Source organism: Trichoderma evansii, assembly GCF_050947405.1.
Source record: "Trichoderma evansii strain SZMC 28006 chromosome Unknown GGI43scaffold_10, whole genome shotgun sequence".
Classification (NCBI taxonomy): domain Eukaryota; kingdom Fungi; phylum Ascomycota; class Sordariomycetes; order Hypocreales; family Hypocreaceae; genus Trichoderma; species Trichoderma evansii.
Genome location: NW_028145196.1, coordinates 437,880 through 461,538, shown reverse-complemented (window position 1 = coordinate 461,538; position 23,659 = coordinate 437,880). Strand labels below are relative to the sequence as shown.

At 45.3% G+C, this 23,659-nt stretch overlaps 9 protein-coding genes across 9 annotated transcripts; 1 reads left to right on the top strand and 8 right to left on the bottom strand.

Annotated features, from left to right (window-relative positions):
• Nucleotides 1–962: 962 nt before the first annotated feature.
• On the top strand, nucleotides 963–2,699 carry GGI43DRAFT_47497 (histidine phosphatase superfamily). Its single transcript, XM_083209869.1, has 2 exons — nucleotides 963–1,459; nucleotides 1,528–2,699. The coding sequence occupies exons 1-2, from the start codon at nucleotides 1,097–1,099 to the stop codon at nucleotides 2,590–2,592; spliced, it is 1,428 nt and encodes a 475-aa protein (XP_083060476.1). The 5' UTR covers nucleotides 963–1,096; the 3' UTR covers nucleotides 2,593–2,699.
• A 1-nt stretch (nucleotide 2,700) lies between these two features.
• Nucleotides 2,701–5,276, bottom strand: GGI43DRAFT_47519 (dynamin family protein). Its single transcript, XM_083209870.1, has 3 exons — nucleotides 3,800–5,276; nucleotides 3,223–3,747; nucleotides 2,701–3,165 (listed from the first exon to the last, which is right to left on the bottom strand). Exons 1-3 carry the CDS (start codon nucleotides 5,228–5,230, stop codon nucleotides 2,938–2,940), a joined length of 2,184 nt encoding a protein of 727 aa, XP_083060475.1. The 5' UTR covers nucleotides 5,231–5,276; the 3' UTR covers nucleotides 2,701–2,937.
• A 349-nt stretch (nucleotides 5,277–5,625) lies between these two features.
• GGI43DRAFT_422907 (uncharacterized protein) lies at nucleotides 5,626–9,115 on the bottom strand (the record flags this gene model as incomplete). The annotated part of the gene is made up of 11 exons (XM_083208165.1): nucleotides 5,626–5,682; nucleotides 5,752–5,906; nucleotides 6,105–6,483; nucleotides 6,550–6,781; nucleotides 6,854–6,968; nucleotides 7,094–7,151; nucleotides 7,194–7,442; nucleotides 7,485–7,885; nucleotides 8,089–8,236; nucleotides 8,293–8,506; nucleotides 8,547–9,115. The coding sequence occupies 11 exons, from the start codon at nucleotides 9,113–9,115 to the stop codon at nucleotides 5,626–5,628; spliced, it is 2,577 nt and encodes an 858-aa protein (XP_083060474.1).
• A 662-nt stretch (nucleotides 9,116–9,777) lies between these two features.
• On the bottom strand, nucleotides 9,778–11,652 carry GGI43DRAFT_383849 (Zn(II)2Cys6 transcription factor; the record flags this gene model as incomplete). The annotated part of the gene is made up of 6 exons (XM_083203447.1): nucleotides 9,778–9,830; nucleotides 9,890–10,188; nucleotides 10,240–10,478; nucleotides 10,543–10,639; nucleotides 10,748–11,479; nucleotides 11,540–11,652. The coding sequence occupies 6 exons, from the start codon at nucleotides 11,650–11,652 to the stop codon at nucleotides 9,778–9,780; spliced, it is 1,533 nt and encodes a 510-aa protein (XP_083060473.1).
• A 682-nt stretch (nucleotides 11,653–12,334) lies between these two features.
• GGI43DRAFT_47478 (enoyl-CoA hydratase/isomerase family protein) lies at nucleotides 12,335–13,821 on the bottom strand. Its single transcript, XM_083209868.1, has 3 exons — nucleotides 13,705–13,821; nucleotides 13,544–13,642; nucleotides 12,335–13,491 (listed from the first exon to the last, which is right to left on the bottom strand). The coding sequence occupies exon 3, from the start codon at nucleotides 13,356–13,358 to the stop codon at nucleotides 12,474–12,476; it is 885 nt and encodes a 294-aa protein (XP_083060472.1). The 5' UTR covers nucleotides 13,359–13,491; nucleotides 13,544–13,642; nucleotides 13,705–13,821; the 3' UTR covers nucleotides 12,335–12,473.
• A 136-nt stretch (nucleotides 13,822–13,957) lies between these two features.
• On the bottom strand, nucleotides 13,958–15,436 carry GGI43DRAFT_383847 (aldehyde dehydrogenase domain-containing protein; the record flags this gene model as incomplete). The annotated part of the gene is made up of 1 exon (XM_083203446.1): nucleotides 13,958–15,436. One exon carries the CDS (start codon nucleotides 15,434–15,436, stop codon nucleotides 13,958–13,960), a length of 1,479 nt encoding a protein of 492 aa, XP_083060471.1.
• Nucleotides 15,437–17,005: 1,569 nt separating this feature from the next.
• On the bottom strand, nucleotides 17,006–18,365 carry GGI43DRAFT_427466 (uncharacterized protein). Its single transcript, XM_083208805.1, has one exon. The coding sequence runs from the start codon at nucleotides 18,327–18,329 to the stop codon at nucleotides 17,202–17,204; it is 1,128 nt and encodes a 375-aa protein (XP_083060470.1). The 5' UTR covers nucleotides 18,330–18,365; the 3' UTR covers nucleotides 17,006–17,201.
• A 1,952-nt stretch (nucleotides 18,366–20,317) lies between these two features.
• On the bottom strand, nucleotides 20,318–21,071 carry GGI43DRAFT_47437 (uncharacterized protein). The gene is made up of 3 exons (XM_083209867.1): nucleotides 20,612–21,071; nucleotides 20,446–20,530; nucleotides 20,318–20,388 (listed from the first exon to the last, which is right to left on the bottom strand). The coding sequence occupies exons 1-2, from the start codon at nucleotides 20,880–20,882 to the stop codon at nucleotides 20,478–20,480; spliced, it is 324 nt and encodes a 107-aa protein (XP_083060469.1). The 5' UTR covers nucleotides 20,883–21,071; the 3' UTR covers nucleotides 20,318–20,388; nucleotides 20,446–20,477.
• A 355-nt stretch (nucleotides 21,072–21,426) lies between these two features.
• Nucleotides 21,427–23,617, bottom strand: GGI43DRAFT_405276 (Ytp1 family protein). The gene is made up of 5 exons (XM_083206005.1): nucleotides 23,311–23,617; nucleotides 23,160–23,237; nucleotides 22,245–23,090; nucleotides 21,583–22,189; nucleotides 21,427–21,520 (listed from the first exon to the last, which is right to left on the bottom strand). The coding sequence occupies exons 1-4, from the start codon at nucleotides 23,446–23,448 to the stop codon at nucleotides 21,821–21,823; spliced, it is 1,431 nt and encodes a 476-aa protein (XP_083060468.1). The 5' UTR covers nucleotides 23,449–23,617; the 3' UTR covers nucleotides 21,427–21,520; nucleotides 21,583–21,820.
• Between the last annotated feature and the right edge of the window lie 42 nt (nucleotides 23,618–23,659).

The following is a 23,659-nucleotide window of genomic DNA, read 5'->3' as shown; positions in this document are numbered from 1 at the left end:
GGACATCTCTCGGTAAGTGGTGATGGTAGAATAGAAATGGATATACTGATCTGGGTGATTTAGCAACGGTCACGTTATTAGCATGATGAGCTTGGACGGTAATGATAAGTCTTGGCACCATAAGCGATCGTCTAAGTATCCTAAGATGTAAGATGATGCAGTTCAGTTCAAATATAGCTAGAAGTAAGTTGCATCGATATTATTTTTGTACTACAAGGTAAAAATACAAACGACGGAAGTCTCGTTGATATGTACTAACGAGACTTGCCTAATTTGAGGAGCATACATGTACTTTAGAAACTACTTCAAAGCTCTATATCACAGAGACCTTACTTCCAGATATGTGAAAGAGATATTTCTACTTGACAGTTTTAAATTGCAAAGAAAAATACCGAGAAAATGGAATGAATGTAAAATAGCGCCTAGACCCATAGTGCAGCTCGTTGTATTGGCTATTTCTTTAACCATTGCCTGGGTAAATGGAGCGCAGAATTCAGTCGGCTGTTCTCGTATCATGCTTAGTTAATAATATAACCAATAATTTTCACCAGGTTATAGATGGAAATGTGGTAATGAACTTCAAAAGTTCTCTACATAGTAAGAAATCGAATGCTTAGAACCGCCATTTCCGGGATCTACTATTAGTGGGCAACAGCGCTATCCCCATTGTCCTCCCCGCCACTTATTTTCGCCAGCAGATGGCACGTGCATGCAGCATCTACAAGTGGCTTGCGGAGACCACTGGCGCCTCCCATTTACACAGGGACATGTCAACTAAGGAATGCGCTGCAGCAAGACTCTTTGAACTAGACGCTTTCTCTTCATAAAGAGAGTGCTGACAAGTGTTAGTTGCATTGCCTAAAACTAGGTGCTTACACAATTGCTACTATTGCTACGACTTGCAATAACTAACATCTATCAATGGACCGCTAATTTACACCGACAGTAGATGGTACCGTTTAGCAGTGCCGTTCCTGCATGAGATGAAGGTCGGACACAACCACGTGGTCGGGCTGCAGCATGTCCTCGGGGCTATATCTTCCGATGAATCCCAGGCACAGTTGATCCAAGGTACGGCTGGTTAGCATCACCGACAATGGCTTCGACTCACCGGAATCGCATCATGCTGACTCGTGCAATGACAGCCGGTGTCTTGGCCCAGGGCGTCTTGGTTGCCGGGGCCAATCTGTCACCCGTTGACACCTTCTACCCGCCTGGACTCAATGACACCTCGTACATTACCAGCAGCGGACTGGGCACTTATGGAGGCATCTACACGGCTCCAGCCAATGAAGCCTCTCAAGGTTCCCCATATGGTGTGTACGATTATTGCTCCATGCCACACCCGCGGGTGAGCGGCTATGAGTTACCCAGCGATCGCCATGCCAAGCTGGTATACTTGGAGTATATGCAGAGGCATCAGAGACGTACCATGTACAACTTGGCCCCTGGTGGAGAGGTAAGAGACTGTCCTGTTACCAAAATTAAGATCGTCATGAGTGAATTCAACTGACAACTCAACGTTAGAACCAACCTTTTGACTGCTCAACCTTTGAGGCCTTCTTGTACGGCAGCCAAGCCCGCGGTGCTAATGGCGTTCAAGCCTTTGCGAGTGTGTACACTGACCCGAGCAACCCCTTCGTGGATGCTCTGCCATACGTGAACTCGACTTGCTTCTTCCCTCAGCTCACCACTGGCGGATTTCTCGACGGTATCCAGCACGGCAAAGATCTCTGGGCCCTCTATGGTGACAAGCTTGGCCTCATCCCAAGAGATCCCACCGATAATGTATGGCTACGTTCTAGCACTGCCTCTCTTACCCAGCAGAGTGCTAGTGGTGTATTGCGCGGTCTTTGGCCACATTACTCCGGCTCTGCGCCTCTTCACCAGCAAGCAGGCGTCGACACTGTCAACAACGGGTATCCTTGCAATGCTAGAGGCTCCATCCTCTCATCAATTCAGTCTACCGATGAGTGGAATGAGCATATTAGCGTGACAGCCGAGCTGAGACAATCGCTGGGAGATATCCTCGGTGCCACCAGCAGCGCTTGGCAGAGCACTTTTGACCACTTTTCCGATAATTTCCAGGCTCGGCTCTGCAACGGATATAAGCTTCCATGCAGCTTCACCGACTCTTCCAAGTGTGTTTCTGAAGAGCAGGCTGAAGAAGTTTTCCGTGCGGGGGATTGGGAATGGAACTACTACTGGCGCAACAATAACCAGGTAACCAAGTATATTCAGGCGACCGAGGGCCTCTTCATTGGCGAGATTGTTAGTCGTCTGCAGGCTGTTTTGGGTAAGTCGCAGAAATATGTCTATGCGCACACGTTCATCCACGACGGCGACATTGGTCCCATTTTGGGCGCTCTCGGAATCAACCAGCTGAGGTGGCCTGCAATGGCGTCCAACATTGCAATTGAAGTCTGGGAGACGACTGTTCAACAAAAGAGGGCTTACTACGCTCGTGTGCTCTACTCGGGCCACACGCTGCGCAGTATTCATGGTAACATGGATTGGATTCCGCTGAACCAGCTGATTGACATTCTTCAAGTGTACGTGCCGGAGGATATTATTGCGCTTTGCAACTCGTAGATCATACATTTCATAGTGTTCCAGCCAGTATATATTTCAGAGAATTAACAAACGGTATCGACCATCCGAAAATATAATTAGCTTAAATTTTCTTTAAAATAGTTATTACAACTCCTCCGTATTCACGTTAAAGCTCTGGAAAAACCCAGTGGGAAAACCAAAGCTGAGAAGAGGCACCTAATAACTCGATATCTCAGTCCAATAACTCCAAAAACACCACCAATAAGCCAACAAAAAAAACCCCCATCCCATATTATCACATAAAGGGAAGGAAATACGGCGAACGCAGTGCAAAAAGCACAAAATATCCACAAAATATCCACACAAAGACCTCCAATCATAACATCATACTTGCTTTTGCAGATCTTTCAGGCTTTTCTTCAAGCCTTGAGCTTGTGCAGCCAGCTTTTCCCGTCTTGCACTGTGTTTCGGTGACTCAGAACCGATTCGGAGTAAGTCTTCATCAGATAGCTGAGAGACGGAATTTGGACTGAAAGCATTTGGGAGTGGCGCCATGATATGACGTTCAATAACTTGTCGCGCGACGTTATCAACGAACGTCTTCATTGCTACCTGAGATTTGTTGTCAGTATAAAATAAATTGCGAGTCAATGTGCGGCGTGGTTTCACCTTATAATATGCTTCCAACTCGGTGCTAGCATTATTGCATGCCTGTTCATCCATATCTACTATGATACGAGACCTAATTCCAGCAATAAATTTCTGTATGTTAAGATTGATGGTGGTGCTTCCTGCTGCCCTTCCTTGCCTATCTAGCCCTGCTTGAATCTCGTTCTCTATAACCTTTTTCTCAATGTCGGCTCGAGATTTCTGGACGTTGTCTGTATAATAATGGTTATAAGTCAGGGGGGCGCGTTGCTCGTCTTCAATCAATTTTCCTAGCTCTTCCAACGCTTTCATTTCTGTATTCTCTAGCCATTCTGTTAATATGATAAGAATTTGGTCCCGCATGTTGTCTTCTAGAATTAAATGTTCCACAGCAAGATGGATCCATTGTGTTACTGTCTTTAGAATACTATCAATGTGAAATTTAGCAATATCAGGCCACCGACTCGACTGTTCTCTGAATAGTTCAGCTAAAAGCGCAACGTTATAATTCCCAGGCAGCTCTTTTCCTCTGGTGCGTATATATATCTGTATGTTTCGTTAGACAAAGCATCTAAAAGGGAATAATACTTGTTCGCACCTGCTTCACCCACTGCATCATCTTCGTTTTGCTTAATAAAATCTGACCCGCTTCATTCGCCAGTTCTTGATTTTCTGTGATATCAGGCTCAGGTTCCGAGCTTTCAGGAGTAGGTTCCGAATCATTATCTTCAGTATCAGCCTTTAATTTTCGCTTTTGTCCAGAATCCCGCATGTAGTTTGAGAAGAAAGTGTTCTTTTTTTGCACACTGGCTCGCAACCTTGAGTCTTCATATTCGGAGAAGAATTTGTCATCAGTACTATGATAATGACCATCAAGGGCTGCTTGCAAAAGTTCATAAAATCGCATGCTTAGACTTGTAAGGAATTTTTTAATTAGATCAACCGTAGGCCGAGCGTCTCCCATAGTTTTCAGCTCAGCTTCCCTCATAGTTAACAACTTCTTGATCTCATCTCGTACTTTAGGCAATTCTCTCTCTATATGAGTGTCGAGAAGATCTTGGAGGAATAACCGAAGCTTTTCTGCTCCTACTCTATTCCTATCAAGATCTTGCTCTGCCCAAGGAGAACTTGAGAAGAATCGTTGCTCAAGACTGGAGCGCTCCTTCATAGTCAAACGTTCTTTGAGCTCTGAAGGGCTAGGATTCTTCAAGAGGAAAAATCCCAGTTTTAGTTTTATATTGTCTTGATTTTTAGCCACTTGTGCAAGTTTGGCTTCCGCTCCTTGATTGATCAAGTCGGGCTTTGTGATAATTTCAACAGTTCGTTGACCTAAAGTATCATGAGTCTTGGCCAGCTTGATAATGGGCTGATTCGCCATATCGTTCCCTGCCTGTAGAACAGCTAGAATTATTGTTCTTGATTGGCCAAGATAACTATTAACCATGCTATGAACGACTTCCACGTCTTCTTCAGTTTGTTCCTCGTTCGCAACGGATATCAGTCCTGGCAAATCGACCACACTGAGATGTAACCCAATAGAGCCGGTTACCTCTATACGAAGAGCATCGGGTGCAAAAGCATATCCATCGTTGTTGTCTGAGTACCCACGAATATTCATTAGCCGTGAGACCTCTTGGATGATATCAGGTAGTTCGGACATATCCGCAACTTCCTTACTGAAATCAGCAAGTGCCTGCTGAACTTCTGGTGTCCGTGAACCATGAGGTCTGATACTGGCAGTAATGGTAACCGATTCGCAGTCTGTATGGCGAAGAATGATTTCGGTAGGGAACCTCGTGCAAAGTCCCTCCTGTCGAGGGAATTGTATGCCTGTTATCCCCTCCAAGACCGAGCTCTTCCCTGCCGACTGGTCTCCGCAAACGACCAGCTGCGGCAAAGCTACCAAATCTCCGACACCGTGAGCCCTGATCTTTTCGATTTGGTTTAAACGGTGATTAGATTTGGCGCTTCGCAGATGGCTAAATTTGCCATCTGCTGGGTCAGTTTCGCTCTGTGCGGATGTGGTCATGGTTTGTTAGGGTCTAATTAATTTTCAGGCTGTCGGTTTGTCTGGCGTTTCTAGCGAACGAAATCCCCCAACGTTTTACTTGTGAGACACGGCATATTTCTATTAATTACAGAGTTTTGACGGAAATAAACCGGAACGCAATTGGACGCTTTCGGCGTGTTTTGGGCGTTTTAGTTTTGCTGTTTTCGGACTATCTTGAGTTGCCAATCAAGCCACCATCTAAGTTTACTACTGTCTCTGAATGCTGTACCAGATGGGGTAGGAATTGAACTTCCCAATCTTCCTCTACTACCTTTATTACTGCTACTGTTATATAGTAGGTAGCCAAACATTTCTATATAGGGACTGACTACTTTATTAAACTATGGCTAGAATGCTGGATAATAATTCCCTTCTTATGTAATTTCTAGTTGCTGATGGGTTCCTGCTGCTAGCAGCATCTTAACAATCTCCTGATGGCCATTTTTAGCTGCTGATTCAAGTGCAGTCAATCCTCTAAGGGAAGCACCAGCAGCATTAACATAAGCAGCATTAACATCAGCTCCTGCTGCTAGCAACATCTTAACCATCTCTTGATGGCCGTTCTTAGCTGCTAACTGGAGTGCAGTCGGTTTAGAATGTCTTTGAGCATCAACATTAACCCTAGCCCCTGCTGCCAGCAGCATCTCAACAATCTCTAGATGGCCATTCATAATTGCTACTTTAAGCGCAGTCCATCTATTCCCGCCACCAGCATTAATATTAGCTCCTGCTGCTAGCAGCATATCAACAATTTCTGCATGGCCACTCCCAGCTGCTACTTGAAGCGCAGTCCATGTATTCCCGCCAGTGGTATTCACATTAGCTCCTGCGGCCAGGAGTATCTTAGTAATACCTAGATGGCCGTTCCCAGCTGCTACTTGAAGTGCAACCCTGCTAAGCTTCCCAGTACCATTAACATTCGCTCCGCGTGCTAACAGTTGCTTGACGATGGCCTCGTGTTTATTCCGGACAGCGTACCACAGGGGATCTTTATTCCAAGAATCGTCCGCATTTGGGCTGTGCCCAAGATCAATGAGTGTATCTATAGCTTTGCTCAATCCAAAAATGGCCGCCAAATGTAGCCCAGTCATTTTCCTTGGCACCTCTTGGCTGTAATTGGAAAAGTATCCTTCAGTGGCCATCAGCGCTTGACTCGATGCCTCAACCTTAACTTTGCTCTCGAGAAACCTGCTGAGTTCTTGACTCACTTCATCCTTGGGAGCATGGTGTCCCTAGTTATGCGAGGCATAACTGTAGAATGGAAATGATTTTAGTCGCTCCATAAATTCGCTGTGCACTCTACAGTACCCAGTCTTAAAGGTTTTAAATGAGAGATAGGTAATGTAGATTGTTGTGATTTGTGTATGAGCAGTTGGAAACCATTGCTCTTGTGTCCGCTCGAAGTATTCCTGAGTTGTGTAGTGGACCAGCTGAATAATATTGCGTTTTTTATTGACAGTGACTAGTCCAGCACAATCTGAGACTATATTTTCCACCAGGACTAGATTCTTTTTATTTAATTCAGTTCCACTAATTTCCACTGCAAGTGCATGTTGAAGTTCTACTGTAGTAAGTGGTCTTTTTGCGTAAGTGATCTATGACAGAACTAGCAGTGCTAGCTCCTTAGAGTTTGCATTATGGCTATTAATCCTCTGCATTGGCTTTTTATAAGCACAGTCATATGCTCTCTGTCTAGTAGGGAGATTTGCTAATGTATCTTTTAATTTTTTAGGGGTTTTTATAGTCCTGATGGTTTTAAAATAAAGCTGTGCGAGGAGGAACCTTTTCAAATGTTATCTACTGGTTCTTGGGTGACTGACATGAACAGGGAAACTCACATACCCCCAACCACCTTTGTGATCTCTGTCTTGATCTTTTTTTGGTATTTTTGTAATAATTTCTAACCTGACTATGCTATTTGGCTGTCTAAATACCTTTGCACATCTTTATCGTGAGCACGGATCTCAACTTCTTTACTTCCTTTAAATTTCTTTTTAATATCCGGGATTATCTTTGAAGTTACAAATATATTTGCTCTATTTTTTAGTTGAAGGTTGGAGAGTTCCGAGATGAACCTCTCCTGATAGCCATTATACTCCTGGCATTTGTCAAGAGCGTCAACGATGATGAAGATTCTCGAATACATCATCGTCACAGACTGAAGAACTGTTAAGATTTCATTAAGAGAAGGCTGTGTTTATTTAACTCTATGGCAATCATAGAGATTTTAAACACTCTCAGGTAAATATGGCTGGCTCTTAACTAACTGTTTTAGCACGCTTGCTAATAAATTGTAAATCTTCTGCTCTTCCTGTTGCTTAAAGTTGCAGTAGATGTAGGCAATGCCCGTATTCGAGTCATTGTTAAACTTTAAGCTAAGATAGTCAACCACAATTGACGTTAGGATAGTCTTTCCTGCTCCGGGGATGCCTAGACAAAGCAGCGATTGCTTGCTTGTAATTAGCCAATCCTGGAACTCTACCGACTCAAGGAACCAAATTCCGGTTTCTGGCTGCCGTCTATTTAAGTTATCGCTTTGCTGCGGGCCGTAGTCTGTCCTTGTGAGCCAATCGAGGATTTCAGTATTATCCTTTCCATCCAGCTTGGATCTAATATGCGTAACATCATCATGAACTATATTTACTATTAGAAGAGCGGTGAAGACAGTGGATGTAGTAGATGTAGTAGATGTAGTAGATGTAGTAGATGTAGTAGATGTAGTAGATGTAGTAGATGTAGTAGATGTAGTAGATGTAGTAGATGTAGTAGAGGCAAAAGAAAGGATGACTGACCGTCTTTAATTATGTCTCTCACTGGGCGCTGACTATCAACGTCACTTGGCTGAACATTTTGAAGAAGTTCCTTTGCAAACGCTGCAGCTACCGCCGCAGCATATTCCTGCCAGTTTTTGTTCTTTTGTGAGTCGGCATAGTCGCAAATGCCCCGGATAACGATGCAAGGGAAATTATTCATCAACCCTGCGGCCTCCATTTCGACACACAGCAGATTCCCGTCATAACGCTGGTAAGGCTATCACGAACCTTGGCGTCTTTAATCACTTGACTACCGGAAGCTATTAAACCATAGTGTATTCGCGTGTCTCTCGGCTTCCTCTCGTCTCCATTAACCGCAGGGGGGCTTGCCTCTCCCTTGACCTCACGGTCTATGGGACCAATGGCCCAGAAGCCAAATAGCAGTTGGAGAAGATATAGGAATCCATTGAAGAATATTACTAAAAGTGTAGCTTTCTGTCTGCTGTCACAGTTATATAGAATCCTTGGCGCGGACAGAGGACCGGTCTGTAAGTGACTCGGACCAGGTGTAGTTTAATAACACTAGTCTTGGCCATTTCTGTCTTAGGTCGTCTAGATATTCAGGTATCTTGGACCCGCTCAGCTCATTCTCCGTTAAAGCTGTGCGGAGAAGGGTCGGTGGGTTATTCAGCAATCCCGTCTGCTTGAATTCGCCGCCTTTCTCTGCCTTGCCGTAGTCCCATTGAACTACCCCGGGATACCGGTCAACAGGAATACTGACCACAACATCGCCGAGCCGAACCTTGGGGGGAATGCCTCCGCCGATACCAACCATCAAACCGAATTTGATAGATGGAAAAGTAGAGATCATCCAGGTCGCGGTAGTCGCTGCTGAATTTGTCCCGATTTCGCCTTCGGGGAGGCAGGCTATAACGATGTTATGCTTGCCGATCGACCCCAAGATGTATGTATTTGGGTCATTTGGTGGCTTCGGGAGACTGCCATGCCTATCATCAAGCATGGCCGTCGCCGCAGTCTGTTCTTTAGATAAAGCGCAGACCCATCCCACAGTGTATTCATTGTGGGTTCTGGTAGCTGTTTGGGCAGCCATTGTAAGAGGGGTGACGTTTTATGGGGCTGTGTGAGATCAGTGCACGCGCTGTTATATAGATTCGCACGTGATGGGGATGTTATCCAGCAGCCTGGGCGTAACCAAACATTAAAGGCAGTCAGTCTATATACAAAAAATATTCAATCTCTTTATAACACTTGAAGTAGCAGTAGTAGCAGCAGTAGTAGCAGCAGTAGTAGCAGCAGTAGTAGCAGTAGCGGTGATAGAAGTAGTAGAAGCAGTAGAAATAATAGAAGTAGTAGAGAAAGATTAAAATAGCTGCAAATTCGTTACATTAGCCACAGCTGGTGTGCTGGATAATAATCCCCTATCTAGATTGTAGTTTTATAAACTCTTATATGCTGTCTTAATAGTTATAATCCGAATCCCCCATCTTACTATTGCAATTCACGAATCCAAAAACTTCTTTCGCTGAAATTATTGTGAATAGAGTAGTCAAGATAAGAACAGCACCACTAGCATACATAAGCAAATTTAATTGTTTATTTATTAAATATAAATTGAAAGCCGCTATTCTATATATTTTATATCATTACTGCTGAAATTTTTCGAGCTGAAAATAGCTACATGTATAGGTTCCATCTTCATATTTCAATTATCAACCTATGGAAATAACCATGTGATGGCCATTAACATCATTTCTATTGCACAACCAACAGAATTTCCTGCTTCTCCAAGAGCGATAGATACGTGTCTATGTAATAATCAGTATAATTGTAGATCTAATCGAATCTTTACTGGGCAGATACTTACAGGCGCAATGCCATCGGCCTCCAACGACTTTCAATGCGTGCTTTAGAAGATCCAAATTTTCCAAACCAGCAGGTGTTGGAGACTTGTGTGCGATTCTCACGTGCATCGAGGCCACTTTGTACACTAAATGCACGAGAAAAGGGCTGGCAACGTCACAGATTTCCTCTGCGACTTCCGTCTTGAAGATTGAGATCATGTGAAGAGTTGCTTGTGAAATAAGAGCGCTTTCTGCAGAAAGATGTCCCCCTGCGCTCTGTGGTAGTTTATCACAGAAAGAGTCGTCGAGCGCGATAATACCACTGCGTCGTTAGCGGTTTACCTGAGAGTGATGGAAAGATCAACAGCCTTACCTATAGCATACCGCTGACTGGCTACAGTATTCTAGTCTTCTCATTGATGCTTCAATGTTGGAAACATTTACAAGCGCAAATATCGTGCGACGTAATTGAGAGGTTTCGCTCGATTGCCGTTCAGATATATGACGTAGAACTTGGCTAAGCAGGTGGGCTGCTTGAGCGAATCGCGCAAAGAGTCCCAGATGATAGCTATTAGCTGTTCCCAGAGTGTATACATGGTCAGGGTCAGGTTCCTAAGAGAGTTCATTTAGATATATCCCGCATTGTAGAGACTGGTAGTATACTCAAACAACTTACCCCCTTGTCCCATGACGCATCATTTGCAGGCAAATAACTGTCCAGACCCGCATCCGGCGTCATCAAGTGCCGTTGAGGATCACACAAGTTAAGGTACCTACAGACAACATTAACATCTCATCTCATACAGGAGCGAACGGTGAATAACATGACGGGAAGCAAAGCTGAGAAACCAATATATGCTCTGCCATGTCCGTGTGCATACCTATCAAGAACTAAGATCGCCCACCAAATTCTGCGACATTCCTCTTCTTCAATCCACTGAGTTTTTGATGTACTCGAAGAAAGAATAGATTTATCAACTCCTAGTGCTACCGCGTAGCGAGCACATGACCCGACAGACAGGAAGGCCCCAGGGTAGATTGCATGTCCTAGTTCGTAAAGTGCAATAAGGACGGAGGCCTGCAGAACTAGGACGGATAACACCCCCGAGGTCTGCAGCTTAAAATGAAATAGCTTCACCGTCTCGTACAAAGCGGTATCTAATGTTGGCCCGCGTGTGGAGCAGAGTTTCATGGACAGTACGAGCAGGTATAACTCAGCCCTCTTGTAAGTCAATCGACTCAGGAGGGTGCTGGAAAACCGAGGCTTCGATATAATCGGCATCCACATGTGAACCGATTTAAAGAACCTATCGGAAGCAGCCTGAATGTCCAATACGCCCCCAACCAGCTCGGAAATTTCATCTGTTACCGCCACATCCATGTTGTCTACTGATAACTGCGCACGGGAAAAGACAACGGGATCTAGAAAGCGCTCGGCGACGAAGCTAGAATTGGAACCACTGAATGACGCCTGATATGGCTTTTCTTTCTTTTTCTCAGTTACGATAACTGAAGCCTGATAGATGATGGGCTTTTCTGGCGATAATGCCTTGATATGAGTAATTGCTTTCCCTCTCTTCCGACGACCTGGGTAGTTACAGGTAAGATTTTTCCTAAACAATTCCTCAAGTCACCAATAGCTACGCTGTAAAAGACATAAAATATGAACTTACTGGGTGCATAATGTACACTCGGGGTACGTCTTATCGCATCGGCGTTTCGACCGACGGCATGCAGAGCACGACCACTTCAACGCCAAACTTTCCATGTTGCCTTTGTTGGTCATGATGAAGGGTGTTGATGACGGGCTTTGGCGGACGGCGGAGTTTGTGGAATCAATAAGTTGGGAATACGCGGCCTTATAGAAAAGCGGCGCGGGGATTTGCGGACTTATAAAGCGACCTAAAAACACCGACGCTCGGTAGTTTTTGTAGATGATTACTATACCAAGCGCCATTCATTTTCCCTAAAAAGGATGAAACGCTGCCTTCATTGCCAACCAGCTAACAGAGAGGAAGCTGGATCTTTAGTTAGCCTGGTATTCTCTATTTTGTGCCTATGGGCAAGAATGCCATGATTGACAGAGCCAGCCAGTCACATCATTATTGTGTCGGGAGTTCAAAAAGAGCTGCGTGCTTGTACGGTATAAGGCGATTAAAAGAGAGTAATCATCTCCAGTTTAATTACGGCACTCTCTAGCGGGACCCACAAAGCTACCGATGCTAATGCCCGCTTGTTCTCATCTCATGTTGCTATGTATGTAACCTGTGTTTCTCACTGCTTTTTTCAGCTAAATCTTCTGCCACCTTGTTCTTTTCTTTTCCCTTGTTTACTATTTAGATTCTACCCTAGTATATAAAGAGTATAGCGGTGTAATTTATGTTCTAAAATAGTATCAACTTTAGAAATATGGCGAACATGGCATGCTTGACCATCTTCAGAGGAGAGGATTTCTCACTTTTAGATTACTGAACACCGGCATCTCATGAATTCGAGTTGTGGATGCATTTACTTGCATAGTCGTATATTCAATAGCAGCTTGGACATTCTAATATAAATAGCTATAGATAACCCATGAACTCAGAGACTACTTATTGAAGTCCCAAGTTATTTAGCATCTTCCGTCTTTCCATACAACTTGATTGACGCTTCATGAAGATGTGGACCCATGTCCCTCTCCAAAGGCCCATCCTGCTGCAAACCCATACCAAAGAGAGTCTGGACTCGCTTTACGGTCTCAGGCCAGGTACAAGCACTGGTAAAGGTATTTAATGATGCCGAGAGGTCGGATAGGCGAGGTAAGCCGGCGCGATCATTAACAGCCTGCTTGGTTGCCAACAAAGGCTTTCTATCAAACCCAGCTACTCGACGGGCAAAGTTGTCTACAAAAGCAGACAATTCTGAGTCTTTGATGGCACGGTTGATGTAACCGTACTGAGCAGCAGTCGCAGCATCAAAGTCTTCGCTGCCCAGCAGAATCTCCAGAGCTCTCGAACGACCTACCAAACCAGGTAGCCATTCGATACCGCCGCCACCGCAAGTAACGCCAGCACCGACTTCTGGTTGAGAGAAAATAGCCTTCTCAAGGCTAGCATAGCGAATGTCGCATGCGAGCACGAATTCGCTGCCAACGCCTCGAGTGCGTCCGCGAACTTCAGCGATTGTAACTACAGAAAGGCGTGCAAGGCGTAGTACAAAGACGGGCCATTCAGATTCTGGCGAGGCATCTTCGCCCTCTTTGTTTTCTTTCCCTTCCCTGGCTAGCATGTCATAGTGAGCCATAAAGTAGTCTGGGGCGGAGCTATCGAAAACGACGACCTTGACAGCTGCGTCATTTTCGAGCAGCTCAACAAGCGTTCGCAATGCCTTATAGGTTCGCGGCGTAAAGAGATTCAATGGCGGGGCATTGAAAGTTGCTCTCCAGTAGGCCGGGCTGATCTTGGTGATCTTCAGTACATCGTCAAACGACCAAGGCTCTGGAACGTAAGGCATGATGTTGATCAAAAAGCAGTTTATTAAACAGACTAAGAATTCTTATGGGTTGTTTGTCTTTTCCAACTTTGTCTGACTATTCCGCTGTGGCTACAACGCCTTCTTATACTTTTCAGTACCTGGGTATTATAAACTACGAACATGTAAGTAACTTAAATCAAGCTATTCCTCTAGGAGATTCTCACTTGGAGACTTGTTAGTATGCCGAATGATCTAGGTAAGCATATTGCTTGACCCACCTAGCTGCAAATCCGGGGAGCCTAGGATGGCACAAGAATACTTTACTGAACGCCGTATATTTGAGCGATGCCTCCCGGAGATCTCAGAAAAGAACTTCATTTCTTACATATTACGAAATGGCAATGATGCGCATGTAGATCATAGATCATATACGTATACGGTAATTTGATTCGATATTTGATATAATATAAATAACCTCGTCTGCTCTATTTATCGAGTTGCCTGTTGAAGCATAATACAATGATCCAACAAAGTTTCTACTTGGTGGAAATTCGGCGCGTTGCGGCTTTTTGCGGCCTTTTAGAGTCCGAGTAATACACTACACTCTAGTGCTAACATCAAGTGCTAGATGCTAACACTTATTTTCCAAATCTAGTTCCATCTGCGGCCGCATCAAGGATCGTAATCGTCTTCTCCATCAAAAACTCATTCAAGGCATATTTACCATTGTTTCTTCCCCAGCCGCTGTCTTTAGTTCCTCCAAATGGAATATTCGGCTCGTCAAACTCTGTCAGATTTCCGATATGGACTTGTCCAGCTTCGATCTGCTTGGCGACCCGGATCGCTGCGAGAATATCTCGGCTGTGCACCGAAGCGTTGAGGCCATGTAGTGTATCATTGGCAAAAAAGACAGCCTCAGCCTCATCTTTGACAATAGTGAGAATTGCAGCTGGAGAAAAGATCTCTTCGTGGAAGATTTCGTCTGTGGGCTTTATATCTGTGATAATGGTCGGTGTCAAGCTAGACCCATCTGCATTGAGACTTCCATCGCCAATGACGAAGCGAGCCCCCGCAGCGTGAGCCTTTTGCAAGAGATCATGAGCTCTCTTAGCCAGTTTCTTGCTGCCGGCATAACCTGCTCCGTCAGGGAACCGTGCCTTGAGAGCAACCTTCATCTCATGAATGAGCTCATCCGCAAGCTCTTGAACTACTATAATGCGATCGGTGGACATGCAAATCTGTCCATGATGTAAAAACGCACCAAAAATGATCTTGTCGGCAGCGAGCTTAACGTCAGCGTCTTTGAGGACGATAGCTGGAGCTTTCCCACCGAGTTCCATCAATACAGGCTTCAAATACCTGGACGCAGTTTGACCAATGATTCTTCCCACAGCAGCACTGCCTGTGAATGCGACTTTGCGGATCGCTCGATGAGCAATCAAAGCTTCCGTTACTGCTGGTCCATCTTCACGCGAGGCCTGAACTACGTTGATGAGACCTTTGGGCAAACCGGCTTCCTCAAAGGCCTCGACGATAGTATGATGTGTTCGTGGACACATCTCTGAGGCCTTTAGCACAACAGAGCACCCAGCAGCAATAGGAGCGACCAACGATCGTCCGCAAAGGATCATGCTAGCATTCCATGGTGTGATTGTGAGAACAGTACCGACTGGTTCTTTGTATACCAATGCTATTGCTCCAGCCTGCTCCAAAGGCGGGATTTCGCCCGTAGTGGCACCTGAGATATTGGATGCTATCTCCCGGATGACTCTTGCCAAAATAGACGTATTTCTCCGGCCCCATGCCGGAGTGCTCGACGTCTCCTCTACTTGCAGCTGGATGAAACGATCCTCCCAAGAGTCAATCACATCAGCCACGCGAAGGAGCAAGTCTCGACGTTCAACATAAGTGGTGTTCTTCCACTTTAGAAATGCTTGGTGGGATGCCTCGACGGCTTTGATGGCTACCTCAGGAGTTGCGCTTTGAGCGTAGTGGACGATTTTGTTTTGACCATTGGACTCAACTGGAATGAGACGAGTTGGATCCAGAGGCTCAGAAACACCATTGATTCTGATTGGGACGACTTGCTCGCCGTTAGGATCTGTGAGAAAAGGCATTGTGGGTGATTTCAAAGATGTTTTGAGTTTGATATATTGTTGTTATCTTGGTATGAAAAGTCAACGAATGATTAACTCTATTGTTTAGAATGGAATGATTGTTTGACTACGGGCTCATTGATGGTACTTATACAACTTCCACGTCAGATACATACTCTCCCTGTCTATTTTAAAGCATATAGGCCTCATCATAATACGTATCATTAGATACACCTCCGACGGGAAAGCATGTAATTCCGAAAGTGGCACAGGTATCACCACCCAGTCTTCCTGAAAAGGGCGAGTTCCGCATTCAGAATCTTTCCTTCTAAATCATTGGCAATTCTTTCCGAGCACCGCTGAGAAATTGTATATCGGCATCGGCGTTGTGTCTTTACGCGAAGCGAGTGAGCTTACTTAATGCACAAATTGAGATGCCGCACACCATTGCCGAAACGTTTGTTATAATTAATGCTAGATAGGTTCCCCCGAGCTCCATAACCATTTGCACAGTAATTCATGGATCCAATTATATAGTATGTGCCCTCATCCAGAGACGAATCTAAAGAGGCACTCAATTCATATTTGTGATAACAAGTACTATGTTGAAGTGCATAACAGCAACTACATATTTAGAGTTCTATATTTCACAGCCTCTTAATAAATATTTATTCATGGTAGAAGGTCTATCTGCATAGATATCATAGCTTGTCACAATGATTTATATTAGGATACTACATTGTCAAAGCTTAATTTAGAGCCGCGTATTATTACCCCGGATCCTATCACTAATACTCCTATTCTCGACCTTAACGCGATGATCCACATCGGAGCTTACGGAGAGCGCTTAGCATCCACTTTCGGCTTTCCATCTATTTCGGAGGATTGATATATCCGATACATGGCAGATCTGATATTTTGGATATGTCAGCTCCTACTATCTTCCTCTTTTGTTTTGTCGTATGCCAGTTGCGTTCTGATACTAATAAACTCACTACTACCTCCTTTCGACTGAGCTCCGCTAAATACCGGGCTAAGCTGCCACTATTCCCTCAATTTTTACCGACCAGCCCATTGATAATGATTACAAGATGCTTATATCTTGGTAGCACATTAATAATAAAGTGTCATGGGGATGAAGGAGGAGAATTGAGATGATAGACCCAAACTTTTGGGCGTTTGAAGTTGACTCCGTTAGCCTATGTGGATAATTTCTGTTTTCATGCGGTTTTGATAAATAAATGCTTACAGTGGAGAAATCTGGCTTTGACGAGATAATAGTCTTAGGGAATTATTATTCAGCATCCCATTTTCGTTATCCAGCACCCCAGCTGTTGTAATGTTACGAATTGCAGCTGTTTTGATATTCGTCTGCTGCTTCTACTGCTTCTAGTAGTTGATATTCACGTTGGCCAAATAATGATTGAACAAATAACAATGCAATTACTAACTAAAGCGCTAGTCCCAATGGGCCCCAATATCCATATTCCCAAAAGAATACCAAATACTCCGAAAAGAATGTCCAATACTCCTAAAAGAAATCCAAAAGAACCAAAAGAAAAACGATTATCACAAGGTTTCACCTCCTTCGCTTGTGTCAACCCACGTATCTCCCAATAAACCGAATTCCACAGTGTTTAGGTTTTGCTGCTTGATCGCTGGAGTCGTCTATCTTCAGTCACATTGATTCCAGCCGTCTGTGCTTCAGCATTGCCCTGCTTCTCCGCATCGCTCTGCTGCTCCTTATCGTTCTGAAGGGCCGGATCATGATTTTCTTGAGATTCCCCTAGAACTCCATCATGACATGTTCTTCTGGTTCTTTCTCTCCTTCATCAAGCATTGCATCTTCATCCACAATCATGGCATCGTCCTCTTCATATTCCTCCTCTTCATCCGCAGAGTCAAAGTCAACGTCTTCATCTCCCCATTGAGCCGGGCACCAAAAGTCATCAGTCTCAGGAGTTGGGCTTTCAAGTTCAAGTTTGCACTCCAAGTTCATGCCAGGGAGGTTCGCGTCCACAGCGTCTTTGACAGGGAAGAAAAATTCGTAATGGGTAGCGTCGACTGCGAGCTCAACTTCGGGTAGTTCATCTACATCTGAATCGTCTTCGGCCTGGTAGACTTCCATATCAACTTCGTAAGTGCCATTGGGGCCACCAACAATCTCAACACCGAAAAGAATATGCGGAGCTTCACCATCGCTCTCCGAGTAGCGGGAGGGCAGAGGTTGAGGATCGCCCCCAGTGAACATAATATAGCGGTCGTCCACGGGTTCTCCACCTTGGTTCTTATCATCGCTGCTAACGTCATCGCTAGAGGAAGAGTCGCTGTCCGAGGTGATGGATGATTCACTACGCGAATCTTGCTCAGACAAAGCGGTAGTGCTCTCTTTCGAGACCGTCGACTCAGTGTGGGCGCGTACTGCATCGGCTCCAAAGGTAAGAATGTTTCGCTCAGACGAATCCTCCCAGTGATCCTCAACAGGCTGAGCTGTGACAGGGATTGACGCTTCGACAGCTGATTGATCCCACTCGGGTAAAAGCTTCTCCCCCATTCTAATATCTGCGAGGGCAAGGCCAAGTGCAATTGCCTCGTCAAGCTTTTCATTGCATTTGTCTCTGAGGTTATTTCGAATAAAGTCACCCACGCGGCTCGAGGCGTTGATATCCAGCAGCCGGTTTTGGATCCAAATATGATAGTCCTCCTCCTCTTGGCTCCATCCCATCGCGAGCCAAGTTGGGAAACAATCGTCTCCAAAAAAGACATCAACCAGGTTGACTCTTTGTTGTACCCCCGCTCTGAAGCGATTGTTGGACTCATTTCGGATATATGTGGCGATATCGGGCGCAATCAACGCGATCAGATCAGGCAGCCTACGCGTGAACAGCGCGAAAGGTTCAAGCGCGGGGTCCATTTTTACGTTAATATAAAATGTTGGTGTGTATGAAGAAGGTAGCGTGTATGAAGAAGATAGCTTATCTGAAGAAGGCAGCTTATCTGGAGAAGGCAGCTTGTCTGAAGAAGGTAGTTTGTCTGAAGCAGGTAGTTTGTCTGAAGAAGGCAGCGTGTATGAAGAAGGTGGCTTCTCTAAAGAATGTAACGTGCGTGAAGAAGGATAAGTAAACAACAAAAAGAGAGGGGACGAAGAGAAAATTATATCAACTTATTTACTATCCACAAGCGGCGCTGGTTGCCATGGAGAAGAGGTAGAAAGCTTGAAAGAGTGTTTATGATGCAAGCAGAGAAGCCTCGGGAAAACATAATTTTGACAAAGTAACGCCATGAAAACAAAAAATCCAAATGATGAAAGGAGAAAGTTTGTCGTCAGTTGGCGGAACTGCTCGTATGCAAGTAGACAATTGCCAGCGGCTCGTTTGGCCAATGTAGAGATTCTTCGCTCTGGGTTCACTGTTGCTGCATATATACATTCACTACCTCTACGAGCTTTACTTCTTCTGCTTCCTCTATTTCTTCTACTTCTTCTACTACCTCTACTACCTCTACTACCTATATTATTGTTGATATAGGGATTCTTCCCTCTGAATTTACTATCGCCGTAGAGATATACTTTGCTCCCACACCAGTTATTCCACCCCTCATATTGTCCCCTTGGTTTTCCAGCAGCTGGTAATATCCGGCAATAAATTGGTAGCCCATTATTCCCCTAGCACATGTTGACTACTCTCTAAAGCTAGCCGTAATGTTTTATTCCTGGTCTCTTTATTCTCTGCTAAGACTTCGGCATCAAGACGTGGCGCAGCCCATCATGAGCCACTTCAAACTCACGATAACTATTGCTATTTTGCGAAATTCAGCATATTATCGAGCGATTTGTGGCGTAGAGTTGCATTGGGTAGGCAAAGCTAATTAAAATATTAAACAGTTTTGCAGCAGGTACATGCAATCATGTTCATTTGTCCTTATAAAGAGATGTAATGTTTATGATATATATAGTTTGCCCAAAAATGTATTTCCGAAAGTTTATACAGCGTCTCAAATTGGATATCTTGCCCCTATTTATATCAGATTCCTCCTTCAAATCAATACACATCCAGTACAGCATTCATACCATACTCCAGATTCACTTCAAAATGTCTTCGAACGGTGAAAATAAAGCCCTGTTCTGCGGCACATTCTCGGCTAGCAACGCAAGAGGAGACTCCCAAGCTGGCATGGACACATCCAATATCTCGTCTCCTCCTCCTCCTCCTCCTCCTCCTCCTCCTCCTCCTCCTCCTCCTCCTCCTCCTCCTCCTCCTCCTCCTCCTCCTCCTTCTCCTTCTCCTTCTCCTTCTCCTTCTCCTTCTCCTTCTCCTTCTCCTTCTCCTTCTCCTTCTCCTTCTCCTTCTCCTTCTCCTTCTCCTTTTCTTCTTCCTTCTCCTCTTTCTCCTCTTTCTCCTCTTCTTCTTCCTTCTCCTCTGATTTCTCCTCCTCCGAGGCCTATCAGTGCCCCAAACTACGGCACTTTTGATCCTCCGCCTCACAACGAAGATCGTCCACGCAAACTCTCGTGCCTCAAATCATCAATAAAGGCTTTCTTCAAAATCTATTTGTGTTGGGGCGACGATGACGACGATTTCAGCTCCAATTCTCGCTCAGGACAAGATTTTTTTGTGGAAACGGGCTCTTTCCACTTTGAAGACCAATCCAGCAATTCTGAAGCCACGCTGGAGAAAAGACTGAGAAAGGACCTCGGATATAGAAGTGAGCCGCCGATGCAATTCTCTCGAAACGGAGGGCCCCGAGCAATCATGCCAGGAAACTTCACGCCAGTTTTGGATTTTTCAAAGTTTTGTTAGGGATATAAAACGGTTATATTCGATGGCTGTCGCGTATCAAGCAGCCTTTCGAGAATGCTCATATTTAGCATTTAGAGTAATAAACTGTGTTCCAAATCTAGACCCAACCTGCGCCATGTATGTGTATGTGTCCCATTATACCATAGAAACCAAACTAGCCATTAACTTTTGAATCTACGTCCGTTGCCAGGTTAGCGCACGAACCTACTCCCGAGAGCCTGGGCAACTTACGTGCGATATGTCGTATCTCCATGTAAACAAAATCACTGAATCTCAACGTCCTCTCCCTCTTTCGCCGGCTTTTCCTCAGGTGCATCTATACTCATATTAGCGTCTTTTTCACCCCCATCCCACCACATCATGGCGTCATGTCTCCAAGTATCATGCCCAAACGTACCCTTCATCTCTGCCTCTCCCTCAGCCTCCATCTGCCTCTTCAGCGCATATTTCATCTTCTTCTCCAGCTTTCTCGCCTTCTTGGCGCTAACAGCGGCCCTCGGTCCGCTGTTCGGCAGCAGGCCCGGTCGTGCGCCTCTGGTCTTGTCGGCCTTGGTGATCTTGCTTCGGTTGGCTGGGTCGGCGCGCTTCTGGTTCGCCTGCCTTGCTTTGGCGGCACGGGCGGCGAGCCTGTTCTTTGAGGGGCGATTGGGGTTCTTGACGGAAGGCATTGTGACTTTAGTATTAAGCGACGCTGATATATGGCGGAAAAACAAAACGTTGATTCGCTTCTTGTGTGGTTTGTAGAAAGTCCTTGGAGGTTTAGAAGTGCAACTCAAAAAAAAAGTTCTGCCCCACCAAAAAAACAGCCACCCGCCTAGCTGTTTTTGGCCGGACCCTTGAGTTGGATGCCCTCTGACTTCAGGTAATTAGCTAGAGTTCGCTCACAGACTCTCAGAGGGATCGTAGAGATGATCTCTTTTTTCGAAATAAAAGGGTTTCCTCGTATCAATCGTTTGATATGCCTTTTATCTGCCTCGGTCAATTTCTTCGGCTGCCCTGAGCGTGCGTTTGAGATCGCAGAAATCTGCTGTGTATAGCGTTTCGCGATGCCGCTGACACTATTGGCCGGGACTCCCTCGGCGGCTGCAATTTCGCGGGCAGAATACCCTTTTTCGTACATCATTCGAACCCTCGTTCTTGTATGGGGGCTCCAGTGTTTTTCTTTCGTTCAACTCGAGGCATATTTAAGGAAGTCATCGCGTGTTGAAGATGATAGGTTTATTTTAATGTAAGTGGAAAATTGTATTTCTACGCGTTTCGACTTAGTAGTAGCTCGTCGGAATTAATTTCCTCCCGGTGTACCTGGGTAAGAAAGTACTTCGTCCCTGGATGCGATGCGCTGATCAAAGTGTTAATCACAAAATCTAGCTAGCAGTCGAGGACAAAAATAAAGTAGTAAATTTGCTACATCCAACACCATTATATCATTATATGAGGTTACTTTTCTAGCCGTAACAATAGCCCCAGACTAATCATTGCTTTGCCTCCCAGTAGTATACAGATGTTATGCGTAGGCAGACTCCAAAACACACTTGCACTTTATGTAAACAAATTACTCCAAAACATGCTTTTCTCTTTGGCGTTACTTTCAAATGTCATACGAAGCTTATGATTGAGCTGCAGCGGATCGCTTTGGGATATGGCTCCCATCCCCTGCTAGCATTCCTTGTCTCTCATCATCCTCGTCATCGGATGTTAAGCCTTCAAGTTCGAACTCCTCCGCCGCCCGGATATGGCCATCTTCTACCGCTCGTCCGTTTAAGTGGGTATGGCCATTGGCGAACCCCTTGGTATTCAACGGCGGATTGGAGAGGCGATCGTGCAGGTGGATGAGCATGTTGACGAACAAAAACAATAAGAATGCGAGAGAGTATAGAATCAGGATATAAGAAATGACGTCCATGCTAGAGCCATCGAGGAGAGCCATCTGTTGTTCAGTTGCACCTTGAAAGAGGAAACCGGCGGCATACAAGAGCTATGAGAGATTAGAAATGGCGTCACATGGTACGGGGACTATAATATGCACTTACAAAAGGAGGGATGAACTGGAAGCTGTTCCACGAACGACCATCGTCAGCCAGAGACTGAGCATCCTTCAGAACAAAGGCAATTTCAATGATACGTGTGAGACCGGCAGCCATCAAAGTATAGCCAAACATGGTATGGGTCATGGCGCTAACCATCAGCTCTTGAGGATGAGCAGACATTCCCCAGCCGGTAATGAAGATGACAAAGCCTGGAATAAAGTTGCGCTTCGGGTTGCCATCGCGATCTCGGCTCAGCCAGATACCGGCCAGGCCGGCACACCACCAGATGACGCCCATTGTAGTGTGTTGCCAATCATTCTTGACCCAGGCGGTGCCCCAGCGATGCTCCGTAAAGGTATTAATGCAGCCCCAAATCGCAATAATGGAGCTGTCGTAAAATTCTTGAGATCGGCCAGTACGGCGGACCCAAGACTGTCCCGCAAGGAGGATGATGGTCAAAATGATACCATAAGCGATGAATGCGCCCCCCATGATAAAATGAGCCGCGCATTGGCCGACGTGGTCGCCCTGGCAGAAGCCGAGGGTTGTAATGCCTCCAAAAATCATTTGCACCCAGGCCAGAAGAGGCATTGCTTTTCCAATAATCGAGTGGAAGGGTCGGACAAACTTTCGAATCACGCCCAGGACACCCTTCTCCCAGTGGAGCTTCAGATATAGTCCCAGTACGACCTGGCCGATGAGCAAAAACTGCAGGATGTTTGCAAAAATCGAGTGCACATTGTGTTCGACAAACTCGCGTCCCTTGTGCGCGTGTCCGAGAAAGAAACCGACGACGGCGAGAATAGAGCCTAGGACTTGCGTTGGGACATGCCATCGTGACTTGGTCATCTATAGATACATTAGATCAGACATTCTTGTTTCTAGAAAGCGTTTGACAGCAGAGTCGTCAAGTCTTACACCAAAGACCATGCCGATTGGGAAAATGATGCCATATGCGAGCATCTGGATCAAGATGTGGATCCAGAGGATCTTGTCCTGTACTTTTGTTAATTCCATTTTAATTTCTCTTTGAATTTTGAACCTTCTGTATTATCCTTGGGCGACTCACGATAGGATCAAACGATATGGCTTCTCCCTCGGGGATGTGACTCTCGCCGCCATTGTGGTCGTGAGCATGCACGAGCGCCCCGAAGGATGCGATCGACAGCAGTAGGGCCATCGCCGCAGGCCGTAATGACTGCATCATCTTGATTCCAGGAAACAAAAGCAGAGAAGAAAAAAGAGAAGAAAAAAGCGATTCTCTCCTCTCACCTCTTGCAGTCCGATTGTACTATGCTTCGACGTCCTTGCAATCGTAGCGAACGAACGCCAGAAAAGCTTGGCCAAGTGTTTACTAGAGATCGAAACATTTGGCGAGCGGCTTGATCGGAGATGAAAAGCCACCAGAGTGCATGGAC